The 13,619-nt window shown below is 41.7% G+C and overlaps 2 protein-coding genes across 2 annotated transcripts in view; both read right to left on the bottom strand.

Annotated features, from left to right (window-relative positions):
• LOC122815200 (serine/threonine-protein kinase WNK1-like) overlaps positions 1 to 13,619 on the bottom strand; it is a 1,238,062-nt gene that overhangs the window by 208,766 nt on the left and 1,015,677 nt on the right. The window lies entirely within an intron of this gene.
• LOC122815199 (serine/threonine-protein kinase WNK1-like) overlaps positions 1 to 13,619 on the bottom strand; it is a 3,137,204-nt gene that overhangs the window by 2,879,101 nt on the left and 244,484 nt on the right. The window contains exon 3 of the mRNA XM_044087493.1: positions 4,656 to 5,117. Coding sequence (XP_043943428.1) covers positions 4,656 to 5,117 — 462 coding nt within the window. The remainder of the gene's footprint in view (positions 1 to 4,655; positions 5,118 to 13,619) is intronic.

The raw sequence follows: 13,619 nt of genomic DNA, 5'->3' as shown, positions 1-13,619 counted from the left end.
GGAGAAGGCAAACTTAGCAATTCCCAATAATGGGTCTGAGCTTGTGAGAACTGTTTGCTTTCAAAATTGAAAGCCTCCTTCGTTCTATGAAGGGTTTTCCTGAAAGTAAGTTCCTTGATTGGGGGGGGGGGGGGGACATAGGGTGTGAGATTTCAAAGCTGGACAATTTTGTGGTGGCAGGTGACTAGAGTAGGACAATTCTTCCTCATCTTCTATGCTTATAGAATTTGAATCACTTGAAAGGCCGTCTCCCTGCTTCATTTGGATGGGGAGGCTTCAGCAGCAGAAATGAGGGAGGGCTTTCTGGATTTCATGAATTCATGTACTACTTTTAGGGGCCCTGGGTTTTGGCCTGGTAGACAGGGTGTCTCCACCTCAATACCCACAATGTGGATTCTGACGTAGAGGTCTGCTAGGCGACCTCAGCCCAGACCAACATCTGTATTGTGGTAACCGTGGTAGGTAGGATGGAAACTATGGCAGCCTGTCAAGGAGTCATGCAACAGGGTTCACGCCTAGGAGTCGCAGGACCAGGGGGCAACAAAGGCACCTCACTTGGATTATCAGTAGACTTGGGGACTAGAGCTGGAGCTTTCTGAGGAATGCCAGAGTCCTTGGTCCTTTTGTCTTTCCATTTCTTTGGAATAATGCTATCAACAGCTGGTGTTTGCGAAGGCCCTGTGGTAGCAGTGGGTTGCAATGCCACTGGGGAAAATGAAGATGAAGACTCCATATGGGTGTGGCTAATACCTCAGGCCCTATGGTTGAAGGTTTTCACATGGAATTTTACGCAGTCAGGGCAATAAGAAGTTGTGCTGAGGCTCCATGCAGAAAAAGCAAAATGAGTGAAAACCCTTATGCAGGATTTGTTTCCCACACTTCAAGCAATTGTTGACTTTTTAAACATGAAACTAATGGAAGAAAATCCCCAACAGAGTACTTACCTGACTGGTAGGAGGAAAAATTAACTGACCAACTGACTGAGTGTTTTGAATACATGAAACACATCGGACTGCATGGCTATATCTAGATGTTGGACATTGGACATCAGTCAAGCTAGAGATGACGCAAAGACTCTGGAAATAGGGCCTATTACAGGCTTGTGCATGGCAGGAAGCCCCAAGAATTGACTAACATCATTACAAAGAATACTGGATAATATTGTCCAGAAACAGAACACCTTAACTGAATTCTGCATGAACAGTGATGTGTCAAGCATCTTTTAAATAGAGTCTTACCAGGAAACAAATGAGAAAGAAAGTGTAACAGATTGCAAAGTGACAGCATTTCGAACCTGGGCACTATCACAAGTTGGTTTACGAAAGAAGGATCCAGAACTGGTCTCCAAGTGTTTTTTCCTGTCAAGAAGAACATCCTTGAATAAAAAGCTCTCTCAATATAGGAAGAAGGAACTGGCTCTATCACTTCCTGAGACAACCTACATTGAAGAACAGGGGAAATAGAGTCTGGTAGATAAGGAATTACCCACTGGAAAGGAGGAATTTCCTTTCACTATTTGTATTCCATGTGGATCACATTTAGGACCCATTTGCCTGAATCAATCTGTCGTCAAAGAAATAAATGAAGGTTCAGACTTTCTGGAAGGGATAAGCAATTGCCAGGGTGATTGGGGACGGGATGACAGATAAGGTCCCTTATATAGTTATGCTGACTTGTTTGAGTATCCTTTGTTTTGGGGGCTCCTGCTTTCCTTTTAGAACTTCTCTACCATTGCTTTTTAAACATCTGCTTACCAGCATTCTGCTGAGACGGTTTTGTTTCTTGCCAAAGTTAAATAACTGAGCAGAGAATCCTTTGGACAATTTAGAGGAGGAGGGCTGAAAAAAATTAGATTCCCTCAATCAGCTTACCTCTTGCATCACACTTTTTGATAACCTCTGTAGTGAAGGGTCCAAAAACAATCTCTGTCAAAGGGAGAATTCAAAATGTTACTTTTGACATAATCAGGGTGCTTTGGAGAATACAGCCAGGCAAACCACATTGCAACAGTACCAGTGGCAGCATCCTGGCAGTAGTAACTATAGAATCACACTCATTTCAAATCTTGAGTAGTGACCCGAACAATAAACTAAACTACACAAAGGAGATTTTTCCTCACAAGAGGCAAATGAAGCCAAAACATTCATTATACCTTCATGATTAGTCAGGATAAGCTATTTAACATATAAGTCTAACAGTTCAGAATCCTAAAAATCAAAGGTGCAGAATCCTACACTTTTCCCACAAAAGTTATCAAAAGCTTTACCATCTTTATCAGAAGAATTACAATTAACAAAATGTTTGGCAGCAGCTGGATTAACTCAAGCTATAGCTGTTGGCCCAGGTCTAGGACTACTGTGTACAACCTGAAACACTGAGGTACTCTGTACTTTCTTGCTTTAAGGGTAGCAGGTTGGCTGTCAGGAAAACCACAAGCTGTGACCAACACATTCTCAAATGCTAACAGCACTGAGGGATGTGGTGATGATTCTGGAAATTCCAGTTGTAACAAATTGCATTATTTTCTAGGGGACCTCTTCCCTCTGAAAACAACTGCTCATTTTGGAAACCATGTCAGAAACAGAATCCCTCAAAGGGAAAATCAGACACCACATACAAATAATCTGCCCCTTCACATTCCCCTACACATTTAATTTCTTGAAGCTCTTCAGGAAAAGACAAATATTTCCCTTTTACCGCAAACCACCTTACAAGGAGGATCAAGAGCCATCACAAGACCCTGAGCCAAGCCTAATAAACTAATCCTGTCCAGTGTAACTAACAAAGGAAAAAATAAATATCTAGTTTTCTGTCTCTTTCTAACAGGAAAGTTATGGAAAACAGACAGTATTGCCAGCCAGGAACAGCTTCCCCAGGATGGATACAACATTCTGGCTAAGCAAGGGCACATTCCCCGTCCCTTCACACATGGCCAATAAGAGTGGTGTTCCCTTGCTAACTGAGAGGACTCTCAACAGCTGCAGAGGATGTGGCTATCCCTTAGTCCCCTATGGCTGTATGGGTATCAGAAGGATCCAAAGAAAAAGGCGAATAATGTGAGGAACCAGCTTTGGCCACAGCTGAGGCAAACTGCCAACCTGCAGTGCTGGTAAAGGCTACTTAAACATTTTTCTTTTTGTGGCTGGAAGGAGGTCTAAGGCTTTTTCCATGATATGATCAAACCAAAAATGGTACTTATTCCTAATGAAATTTAGCAATAGCTGGTACAAGAAAGGAGTAAAAAGTATTTTTTTTTTGCAATAGGAAAAGTAAAAAGCACTTTAAACTAGTAAAATACAAATTTGCCACTGAAAACAAGCAGTTTTACACAACTTTAAAAAGTGATCTTGTTTAAAAGCGCATAAAATTTAAGAAATAGGCAAAAATATTTTTTTCCTAGCTTAAAAGTATTTGTTTCTCATGAAAAGTAGACTAACCAAGTTTAAAAGCAATACAGAATATTTTTTCCACCCAAAAGGAAAAGATATCTGCCAGCACTGGAACACCATTAGCCGACCATTGATCCTTAGAAGTCCACACAGGAATGCTCTTAGTATCAAGAAGACTCTGAAGGGCTTGATGCCCAAACACCTTTTTTTGATCAGCTCAGCTCAAGTTAACCAATTCGGCCATGTGGAAGGTGCATTGAAACTCTGGAACCTAGCCAGCTGCTAAACACTATGCAGGACAAAACCCATATACCTCAGGCTACTGCAGCAGTGATAAATATGAAGAATATCTACTGTTTGGTAAAGGTCACAGTGGCACAAATAAGAACTACTGCTTGTTAGTACAAATACTATTTTGATTCTGAAATAATTACTTCATTTCAAAAAACAAATTAATTTTTACTAACTGCTCAATAAGGTTTGGGACTTAAAAAAATTCTACAGTCACTGTGATGATGTGTTGAAGAAGGAAGTTTATGTTTTGCAACTATTACAGTTCTCAATACATTTATTGTTATACTTCATAACTCCATTTTTCAAGAAAATATCACTGGCAGAAAACCCTCAGGTGTTCAACGACATTACTAGCCATGAATGAGCCAGAGTACTATTGAGGCAATAAATACATTACATACAGTGTGTGCTCCCTGGGAAGGAGTTCTCTGGACAGAAAGTATCAAAATGCATTTTTTTAACTTTGGAGGCACGTAATAGATATATTGGTCAAATATTGAGAATAGAACCATACAGCAATGTCCAAGTTAATGATATTTTCTGCATCATGTCTAAGTAGAATGATCCCCAAGAAATTATTTATTTACAAGGTCACTGATGGCTGTCACCTACTAGGTAATTCTTCCACACAAGTCCATGTTATGTGTAGGCTATTCAAAATAAGAGGCCTAAAAGTAATCAGCTCAAATACTGCATCTTCATAGTGCCAAATAAGCATAGATCAGCAATGTCATGGTCAGAAGTCAATACCAATGAACTAAAATGTCAGTGGCATACGCATGGAAATTTTAAATAAAATGAATCATCACTTATGGCAAAAGTTAGTCTCTTATGTGACATTAACCAAAAGCCTACAGAAACAACGTTAGTGAAAGCTGTAGTTGTATAGCCACCTTATTCTTCTGATCATATTACTAACATTTGTTTCACCTCAGGCTTTCCCTGTTGTCAGCATATATTTTAAATTAGTACCTGATGAACAGCTTCTTCTTTCTGAAGTGGAATATCGGCAACTTGTCCCAGGCTGGTTGGCAATGCAGCTGAAGGTGCAGACTGAGGAGTGGACTGTGGAAGAACTGCTCCAGAGAGATGTGGCAGTACCTGGACAGACACAGGCACTTGACCAAATACAACTGACTGTCCTGCCACTTGTGAGATTGCTGGAACAGATGGTGCAACTGATGATACTGGCTGGTTAAGAGTGGTTGTCACTGAAACTGGCACAGACTGAAAACCACCTTGGGCAGCAGGAACAGAAGTGGACAACACAGGAATGGGATGCTGAGAAACTACAGGTGTAGAAAGGGATTGCCCTATGGAGAACAGGCTAGAATTCACAGGAACAGCTGGAGCAGAAAGGGACTGGGAAATTACTGGAGCTGGAACAGATATCTGTTGCTGGACATGGGCTGGCCCAGGATGAGTAATCGAAGTCTGAAAAAGTAAGAGAATGACTGTTAGGTTGCAAATGAAAACACAATTACATTCTATTCTTTACAAACATTTAGTCAACGCAAAATATGATTCTACTTCTAAGAGGCCAAAAGCATCTAAATAGCCAAGACGTACTGTAAATCAAATTAAGGGTACTGTCATGTTAATACTCCACTACCAAATCCTTCAAAATAGGAAAAAATATGTAAGTGAAGCAGCTCAAGAGCACTTGGCTTCACACTACGTAACACGCAAATTCAAGCATATTCCTCTTGTTACTCAGGTAACAAACATTCAAGCTCCGGACAAAGGAAAAATAAAGGCAAGACATCCACACAGCATCACCCCCCCCCCCCCAAAAAAAAAGGCAGTGGCAAGATGACAACCTTTACTAGTAAGCATCCCTTACTTGTAGGGAGAAGGCACGTCTATTTCACATTAACAGTCATTCTCACTGTTCTGCTGCACTATGCTCCTCTACTTGTTACTCCATTAGTTTAGTTATGCACAATACCACGCATGCTGTGTGCACAGTTCTGACTCATCTGGCCAATTCATGCATGTGAAGTAGGAACAAGACTTGCTTGCTGGGGTGAGGGTAATGGAACCATACTACAATCAAGCTGGAATGCAAACTAGACCAAATTTCTAAAGTAGACTCTCGAGCCGTGGAAAAATGTGCACCATTTCTTACATGTCTGGACCTGAAGTTCAAATCTCTGCTATTCTTCAGGAAGAAATGGCAGCCACTAATGAGAGGGTCTTCTATAAAAAACTACAAGCTAGCAAAACCAGCTACAGAGTTCAAATGTTAACAGTGCAATTTTTTTTTCTACAACCAAGTTTAGTTTCTTGGCTGGGAAGATGGGTTTCCAAGGAGAATTGAGGTGAAGCCCCCTCTCCTGGGAATAACTATGGGGTTTGGCTGAAATCAGGATTGACTAATGGAAGACGAGCTGAAATAGCCAAGACATATATTCTGATGGAAGCAATTTTTTATTTTATTTTTATTTTACATTTGTTAACCGGGAAATTCCGACTGGACCAGGTCCATTTTCAGGGGAGGCCCGGGGAGAAAAGCTCCGGCATCAAGTTATACAAATACAGTACATCCAGCATACTACAGAAAACAGGTTTCATCATGTATGCTGAGCATAGTAATATAACAAGAAATTAATAAAACAATCAGATAAAAAGATATAGAACATAGGTTAAAAGACAATATCAGTTATACATTGGTAAGATAAGAAAATATATCAACTAAGATTCTACAGCTAAAAGTACCCTTTCAGATGATCAAGCCTACATGAGATCAGAGATCCAGCATGTGATTAGAGAGGAGTTTAGGGAGTTAACAGCAGTGAGAGTATGGTTATGTGATACAAGGGCATAACCAGGTACTAAGATGATGCAATTTGAGGGTGTTTTTGAATATGGATGTGGTGGGGGCAGTGGACACGGACAGAGGAAGAGAGTTCCAATTTCTGGTAAGTGTGGGAGTAGAGCCCATTCCCTGCATTAATGTTAGCCTTTGTGATGGAGAGGAGAAATTTTTCACTAGATCTTAGGTACTGGTTTGCAGTATAGACAGTAAGTATGCTGGACAACGAGGGTTTTTTTTCAGGATATTTGAGAATATTGTAGGCTGTGCCCAGCTGGTGATAAGCTAAGTAGCTGTGGTAGCTCAAGCCATTTTAGTTCTTTTAGTGCAGTACAGTGATGGGTTCTATAGGTTGAGTTAATAGCAAACTTGGCTATTTTATTGTAGCATGATTCTAGTTTGTCTAGGTCACATTGTCTGATTTGGGTAAATATTGGTGCTGCGTATAATAGAGTTGAGAGAAGGTGGCTTTGTGCAGGAGTGACTCTTGCTTTTTTGTGAGAGAAAGGACTTGTGCCTAGCTTTTTGTGTACTAATTTTATGGTATATGAGATGTGAACATCAAAGTGGAGATTGTCTATTTCAATGCCCAGAAGTTTGGTGTGGTTAGAAGGGGAGATGGTGGTGCCATCCTTAGATGTTATGGTAAAGGAGAAGGGTTTTTTGATCTATTAGGGGTAAATAGTAGCAGTTTTATCTTTTTGGGATTTAGAATTAGTTGGATACCCGATATCCATTTTTCTACGGAGTTAAAGGTATCTTGAGTGAGTGTATGTAAGGTGGTGGGAGATGAGGCGGAGCAGATCAGGGTTGAATCATTCGCATATTGCATGAGTGCGGCATGTTGGGTAGAGCTATTTAGGTTGTGAAAATAGAGAACAATAGTGGGCCCAGTATAGAGCCCAGTGGGACTCCTATGGTGGTTAGAAGTTGTGTAGACAGAGTTCCTTTCCACTGGACTGATTGTTGCCTGTCAGATAGGTAGCTTCTGAGCCAGGCTATAGTAGAGGAGGTGAAGGATAATGATGTTAGTGAGTCTAGTAGAATGGAGTGGGAGACCATATCAAATGCTTTTGAGAGGTCTAGGAAAATGGCTGATACATATTTGTTATCATTCATAGGTAGGTACTAGGTTATTGGCCCTAGGGCCTATATAAGCCTAGACGAAAAGGTACCCTGGCTTTCGCCACAGAAGAAAATTATTTTCCTGTACCCCTGTCAAGCAGAGCCACAGAAGTGAACCCCGGGATGAATTTCCTCCCATCCACTCATCAAGATTTTTCTTGAAGAGTGCTAATGAGGAGCATTGTTTGATATAGATAGGTAGTTTGTTCCAGAGTACGGGAAGCCTCTGGGACAGGAATCTATCCCTCCAGCATGTTCTGTTTATTGCTGTGACAAGGTGTAGGTCCCTAGAGCATGCAGCTTGGAGGGATTGGGATTTCTTTAAGTGGAGCATGTCCAACAGCTTTGGGTTTGACATAGCTTTGTATGTTAGGCAGAGATCACCTTTGAGTAGGCGATATGCGACGGAGTAAAGCTGGAGTTTTTTTGAGACGGTCTGCATAGGGCATCTTTTTGAGGCCGATAATCCTCTTTGTGAGGTATTTCTGCGGCCTTTCCAGTTGTTGTAGATGTCTTCTGAGGTACATACCAAAAGGGGCACTGTATTCTATAATGGGTCTAATAAGTGACGAGTAGAGGGGAACAATGACCTCGTTTCCTGGATGAGAAACCTTTTGTGATGAGGTGTGCCACGTAGAAGGATTTCCAGACTACTGTGGCAATGTGATTATCAAAGGAGAGACTACTGTCCACCTGTGTCCCAAGGTCTCTTATCCCACTTTCGGTGTTAAGTAGACTACTGCTTATGTGGTAGTTCATGGGTACAGAGTTTTTACCAAAAGGGACAACAATGCACATTTGGCACTGAGCTTGGGACCATGGCTTTGACATCAGGCATCTGTCTCAGAGAGGCCCTTTTGTAGGATGTCCGTGAAGGTTTATATGATTAGTGAAGGATAGAAGGGCTGTGGTGGTGCTATGATGTGGACGGAAACAGTGTTGTGTGGTAGATAGTAGATTGCGTGGTTTAAGAAATGTCATCACTTGCAAGTGGATGCATTTCTCAAGAATTTTGGATAGGGGGCAAAGGATGACAATAGGTCAGTAGTTGGAGAATTCGTAGGAGTCACCTCCTTTATGGAGAGGAATGATGTGAGATGTTTTCCAGAGCTTGGGTATGTACAATTCTAGTATGGAGCAGTTGATTAGGATGGAGACAGGATATGATAGGAAGTCACTAGCCATTTTTAGGTATGCAGCAGGTATGTTATCAGCTGCCAATGTGGTTGGCTTTAGTTTTAGGATTTTTTTGATAGTTGAGGTGGGCACTTGTGATAGGCTGAAAGAGGGGGTGATGTGGGATAGGTTAATGTCATTCCTTGAAGAACAGCTCCGGTAAACACTGCAAGATTACTAATATGACCTGCAATTAAAATCCTTGCTCTGACTTGCTGCATCATGCTGAAAACACTTTCCACTTCCCCAAGTAGGATTCCCCACTACTGCACCACCTAGTTCCCTGGAGATGTCAACAATCTGTATGGACACAGATCACCCTGGGGCATGGCACTAGTGTGATATCCTTGACACCCTTAGCCTTACAGTTGTGAATTGACAGTATATGACAATTCCTTCGTGCTAAGACAGAAAATTCATCTTTGGAAGCAAGGAAAATGGCTCTTCTCTGTGGCATGTGCAGAATTAGGGAGCACATCTACTTCTGTGAGAAAAGGGCTATAAAGATAAGCTTCGTTTTTTTCTTCTTCCTTTTCCTCTCTTGGCTAGGACTTATGGAATTAACAGTAAAAGGCAGGAAAGCATGGAGCAGGCACTTGGCCAATTTGATGGAGAAGGAACTGATAAGCCTGAGCCTCCATGCAATAATGGAGCAAGCAGAAGAGTGGATGCTGATGATTCTCCTCGACTGTAAAAGCATGTCTGCCTTATTTGGCTTCCTCAATTCAGCACTACTGAGAGCGCACCCTTTGTTCAAACTTCCATTCCAGTCAGTCAGGAACCTGCTCAAATAATCTGCCATGGTATTCAGATAGTCTGCAACGTAACTTGCAAGATGAAGACTTGAGGTAACACTTTGCTCCAAATCTTCCTAGCTACCCTTCACCAACAAGAATGTATGCACCCAGCTTTACTGATCCACCACAAATATGCAATCACTCCCAGTGGAAATCATGTGCATCAGTGAGTAAAGGCCTTGAAAGCACTGGAGGCATGCAGAACTTTCCACGTCTCTTTCTTCTTCTACATATGTTTTTCCTTCCATCTCTGTGTGGATGCTCTGAACCTTCAAATGACCAAAGTGGAACCCCCAAAGCCAAGCTCAAAACATCTAAGGTTGACTCCTGGGTAGTTTCTGTAAAAATGAAGGGGCCCTCTGAGTGACAGAAACATCAGCCACTCATCAAAGAAATTCTTTCTTGATGAAAGGGAGTCTCCTTTTTAGGGCCAACATAAGGCTTTTCAAACATCACTGCATTCTCTTCACTTAAACCCAGTATGGGAGGCAGCAATGACATGTAACCCTAAGGGTATTAAGAAAAAGTGGCTGGTCAGAGGGGATTTGCACATCTCTAGCTGGAATAAAAAGAGCTCTCTGGTTATTTTTGCGTGTGGCACGATAACCTAGTAGGCTACCATATCCAAGAAGGCCATTAAGAAAATGGAGAGGGATGGGCACAGGCTCAGCTTAAGGATAGTTAGGGAAGCCTTCACATGCTGCAAACACTGAAGCTCATTTGGACTGGACCCCTGCATCAGGCAGCCATCCACAATGCAGTAAACGTGGATGCCCTGAAGTTTCAGACAAAGACCAGGTCCAGACACTAGAGGCAGAAGGCCAAATAGCAAGGATGCAAGCAAACTGAAAGTGTCCCTAAAACCTGAGAAACTGCCTTCTTGTAAACTAGAACATGCAGAACTAGGCATCCTCTGTAACCAAGCCAATCAAAAAGGCTATTTCTGACAGAATGCACTTGTAGTATTGCAAGGAGAGCATTTACTTTATTTTTTTTTAACCCTTGTAAACTTACGTAAACTTGAGAAGTCCAAAATGGGTCTTCCAAGACTTTTCGTTTGGAAACTAGGAAGAAATTTAACAACCCCTTGCCTTCTCGTCTCATGGTAACACCTCTGACTGCCCTACAAATCATCAGCTGAAAAAAGGGTCTCAATTCCACCTAATCCAGTGGAATGGGAGGAATCCCTCCGAAAAGTGGGAGCTTCCAAAACTCTAAAGCAAATATTTGCATAGACCAGTTCTAAGGATGCAGGCTTAAAAACATTTTCAAGGTCTTGAATTAATAGTGAAACGGCTGAGGGCTAACGCTCACATTCTAGCAACTCTATCACTTTTCTGGGCAGCCCTGAGCACTTTCATCCCACTCACTTGAAATTCTCAGTAGCTGTCAGCACTTTCACAAAGTTTTAGGAGGAAAAGAAAAGGTTTAGTTCTACCTGACTTTGTGGAATCAGTAGTAATCCCATTAAGTGTGGTAGTTTCCAAAACTTTACTGCCAACAATAGCTGTGCTACAGATGGCTCTTGCCAAATTCATCATACACCCTACCTGTCCTTTTATAAGTGCGGTCAAAGTAGTTGCCACTTTGGAGGAGGTACTGACAGCATCTACTGATAAAATTACTGGGTCAGGCATAGGGTTTTTGTGCCAATGCTTAAATTATTCAAGCAGACTATAAAACTGATCTGGGTTCTTGCACACAATTGGTTGGTAAGCTAGTTCTAAAGATGAGGTCTCAAACATTTTCATGTGTCTGAATTAATAGTGGAGGGCTAAGGCTACTCACATCCTAGGAACTAGAATACTTGGAAGCCATCAACTCTTTCATCCCACCTACATGAAATTCCCTCAAGTGCACCACTTCCACAGAAAACGACATCTGGGATAGATGGCAAGAGACAAACTCCTCATCACTATTAACTTCCAAACAGGACTGGATTTAGTCCATACAAGAAAGATCTTTCTTCCTCCTCCAGACCAGAATCTGTAAATATTTTGACAGGTGGCACTTTCTTTCCTAAGGTGGTGTCTCAACAACAAAGACCCACATTGGAGTTACTTCCTGAAATGATACCAGACTCTCTGATTTGTTTATAATCAAAGGAAAAAGCAGCAACAGGGATTTGTGTTGTAATAGTTAATGCAATCAAAAAAGGAAACTGGCAAGACACTTATTCCAAAGGAATTTTTTTCATATGCTTTTTGACCTCTGTGCCTGATGACCATTTAGATCCTATAAGACTAGAGTTAAATTTATTTGCCTGTACTAGGTATTTCCAGAATGAATGTAAGAGCTGGCAAGACAGGCCACCACAAAAGCAGACATGGATGTGGTCTGTGCCTTTGCCAGAATTCTAGAAAATGAGGGATTTTCTACTGTGGCCCTAACTCCTCCTCTGGGCTGAGAATATACAACCCACATCACTGCAGCAACCATCACACCATCTCCATGCAAGTGCACACTTTCTTTTAGCAATATGGTAGTGGCAACAATGTCCCTGCCAAAAAGACACTATTTTAGGCTACTGCATTCACTGCTTTGTGAGCTGAATGCACACCCACATTCTGTTCTTAGATTTGCCACCCTTCTTCTTAGGAGATTGGGCCTGTAATATCATGAACAGTCTCAGACTCCTCAGGATATGCACACTTATCCCCTTCACACCAGCTCCAGCAGACACCTGAGCCACTAATCAAAATCAAGTCACCTGGACAGTAATCCAGACTTTAGCTTTCAGTGCCAAATGATGTGGATATTACAAAGGAATTCTGAGCCTGGAATGACCATCAATCTAGCTAACAGGCATGGGTATTCAGCGACTATATACTTTAATAAAAAATAATAAACTAAAGATGTGGACTGTAATTCCTCTTGCAGCTTGACTCCAGATGATATCCTAAGGTAGGAGATATGTTAGTGATGCTTTCACATTCTGGCTAGCACAGACAACTACCAGCAGCAGAAAAAGTACAGTTTTGTACCTACCATAAATGTAGATGTTCGAAGATCCACATTGCTGCAGTCCTAACACTAGGGTAGTCCGCTGTCCCAGTCGGCCCGAATACCAAAGTATAAGGCTGACGTCGGTCAAGGCGCATTTGTCTGACATCAGGACGTCAGGGTACAAATGCGCATGACCGACGTCATATCCTCAGTCTTTTCTTGCCCCAGATGTCAGAAGACCCTAAAAAGATAAAGCCAAAACCAAAAAACACCAAACACTCCTGTACCTAATATATGTACAATATATACAAATTTACAAAAATAGAACCCCATCCACACAACCACCCCTAAACACAGAGGGAAGGAGGGAGGTAAATTGGACTGCAGCAATGTGGATCTTGAACATCTACATTTATGGTAGGTACAAAACTGTACTATGTTCTTCATCTCACATTGCTGCAGTCCTAACACTTGGGTAGAATCCCAAAGCAGAGGTAAGGGAGGATGGCTAAACTATAATGAAGCAGGAGCTGCCAAAATGCCCTGCAACACAGCAGTGGCAAAACCAGCCCTGGATTTAGAATAGAGAGGAAGGTGGTAATGCTTGGAGAAAGTATGCACTGAACTCCAAGTAGCTGCCTCCAAAATATCCTTAGTTGCCACCCCCTGCTTAGAAATGCTGTTGAAGTGGCAGTAGCCCTAGTGGAATGAGGCCTAATCCCAGCTGGAATCTCCTTGCCATGATGGGAATAACAGAATGCAATGCAAAACCCAATCCACTTAGATATAGTTTGTTTTGACACAGGCTTGCCCTGAGAACTCAAAGCAAAAGAAACAAACAACTGCTGAGACTGCCTAAAATCCCTAGTCCTGCTTAAATAATAACGCAACTGCCTGTGTACATCTAAAGTGTGCAAAATCTTTTCCCCTATTTTGGGGATCTGCATAAAAAGTAGGCAAATGAATAGTTTGGTTTAAAGCCACACTAGAAACCACCTTAGGCATAAAGGAAGGATTAGTGCGTAATGATACCCTATCCTTATGGAAAATCAAAAAGGCTCAACCGCCATAAGGGCC

Source organism: Protopterus annectens, chromosome 11.part0, assembly GCF_019279795.1.
Source record: "Protopterus annectens isolate FY-2018-M chromosome 11.part0, PAN1.0, whole genome shotgun sequence".
In the NCBI taxonomy this organism is placed as follows: Eukaryota; Metazoa; Chordata; order Ceratodontiformes; family Protopteridae; genus Protopterus; species Protopterus annectens.
The sequence above is the reverse complement of the archived record's forward strand: the minus strand, read 5'-3'. Positions and strand labels throughout refer to the sequence as shown.